Source organism: Myotis daubentonii, chromosome 9 (assembly GCF_963259705.1).
Source record: "Myotis daubentonii chromosome 9, mMyoDau2.1, whole genome shotgun sequence".
NCBI classification, from domain to species: domain Eukaryota; kingdom Metazoa; phylum Chordata; class Mammalia; order Chiroptera; family Vespertilionidae; genus Myotis; species Myotis daubentonii.
This window is the reverse complement of record NC_081848.1, coordinates 45,590,151-45,592,438: the sequence shown is the minus strand read 5'-3', so window position 1 is coordinate 45,592,438 and position 2,288 is coordinate 45,590,151. Positions and strand designations below refer to the sequence as shown.

The 2,288-nt window shown below is 37.8% G+C and overlaps 1 protein-coding gene across 1 annotated transcript; it reads right to left on the bottom strand.

Annotated features, from left to right (window-relative positions):
- Positions 1-480: 480 nt before the first annotated feature.
- On the bottom strand, positions 481-1,440 carry LOC132242163 (olfactory receptor 52N4-like). Its single transcript, XM_059711077.1, has one exon. The coding sequence runs from the start codon at positions 1,438-1,440 to the stop codon at positions 481-483; it is 960 nt and encodes a 319-aa protein (XP_059567060.1).
- Between the last annotated feature and the right edge of the window lie 848 nt (positions 1,441-2,288).

Here is a 2,288-nt window from a genome sequence, read left to right as displayed (position 1 = left end):
GAAAAAATAGAGGAATTTTGGTATTGATGAGAAAAATACAGCATTTTTTTTCTAAAGAGAGTAACAGTATCTTTCAAACTGGAAGTTACAATCACTATTTGAAAATAGAACAAGCTTGCATCTGATTGTAGATAATCTCCTTCCACCAGGCATTCATCAAAGTTGATTTCATTTTCCTCCAATGTCTCCGCATCCCTTTGGCTAATGATGAGATCAGTCCTTCACAGGATGAGAAGACGTAAAACTCACAGGAATGGTTCTGGGCATGCCAATGATGTTAAGATTCTGAAGACAATGGGAATGCATGAATCAAACTCTCTCTTGTCATAGCCCAAACAGTACTCTCAAGAAGGCATTATTAGATCCTGACTAAACGACCAAAAGAAGTATTCCTTTCATTCTATTTCCTTCTTTTTTTCCTCTTCACTCCTCTTCCACTTTGCTTCTCTTTCCTTCCATGACAAATGCCCCTTTCATATGTTATGGGGATTTGGTAATCTTAGAACATGAAAGGATCCTTAAGACACAGTCTCGTATCTGTTTGGTTTTCACCCCATAGACAACAGGGTTCATAGTGGGAGGCAAGAGCAAGTAAATATTAGCCACAATGATGTGGCAAGAGGCAGGAATCATGTGACCTCCAAAACGATGGGAAAAGAAACAAAAGAAGGCTGGACTGTAGGAAAAGACAATGGCACAGATGTGGGCAGTGCAGGTGCTGAAGGCCTTTTGCCGAGCATCCGCCGAGGAGAGGCTGACCACCGTCCGTAGGATCATGGTGTAGGAGATCGTGATGCACAGGATATCAAAGCCCCCAATCAGGAGAGCAACCATTAGACCATAGATAACGTTGACCTTGATATTTCCACAAGATAACTTGGCTACAGACATGTGGTCACAGTAGGTATGGTATATTATATTGCCTCTGCAGTAGGGTAATTTCTTGGTGATGAACATCAAAGGAATGAAAAGCAATGCCACTCTCAGAAAAGTGGCTAACCCAGCCTTTGCAATGATAGGATTAGTGAGGAGAGCTGAGTAGCGCAGAGGGTAACAGATGGCCACATAGCGGTCCAGGGCCATAAGCATGAGCACCCCAGATTCCATCCCTGTTGAGGTGTAGATAAAGAACATCTGAACCAAGCATTCATCAAAGCTGATTTCCTTAAGGTGGAACCAGAAGATGCAGAGGGCTTTCGGGACTGTAGTAGTGCACATGACAAGGTCAGTAAAGGAAAGCATGGCCAAGAAATAGTACATGGTCCTGTGCAGGGAGTCCTCATAGCGGATGAGGCAGAGAAGTCCACAGTTCCCCACCACAGCTATAACATACATCGTGCAGAATGGGAAGGAAATCCAGAGGTGCATGTGCTCTAGTCCTGGGATACCATTAAGAATGAATGAGGCTGGAGTCATGTCTGTTTGGTTCAGCATTAGCATGATCAGATTGCTAGAAACATTAAGCAGCTTATAGTTTTTGTGTGTTGCTTAGTTTATATTTTCTTTTCTGACCCTCCAGGATTAGAAAAAAACAAAACAAAATAAAACAAAACACAATCTTAGTCCTGTTCTTTCTCTCACTCTCCCTTTTACTCTCCGGGTCAAATCTGCATTTTAATATCAAAGAAATAGTTTAAATGAGAGAAAATATTTACTTAAGTTAAAACTAAGTATGTTTTTATTGTTAATTCATTAATTTGCCAATTCATTAAACAAATACATATTTAACATCCACTATGTCCCAGGCTCAATCACATATATTGTCTGCCTTATTTTGAAACTAAGAAGACATAGATACAATCCTCAGTAATTTATTACTCTTAATGATTCATATTCATATACTAAATACTCTTTGAGGAAGTTGACAAAAATTACTCATTTAATACTCATCACAAGCCTAGGAATTACATTTATAAATTTGCACCTTATTTTTGAGTAAATGGAGACCCTAAAGAGATAAGGCTGCATTTTATGTCTGAATTGCTGTACATTTAATACCAACACTAAGCCCTTCTCTGACCACCTCATTTTAATTATTTCTTTTCAATTTTGTCATAGAAATGTGTGTTAGAAAGAAATAATATTATAGGATAATAATGAAAATAAAACATAATCCAACTCCATCATTTGTCAAATTCCACCTTCCCATGGGCAGTTACTTAGCATTGACTTTTTTATTTTAAAATAATTTGTCTAGACGTTTACTTCCTTTTTCCTATTAAATTGTTTTTATTAAAATTATTACCTAGTGTTTTATTTTTATTATATATTGCCATTATCCCTAAGTC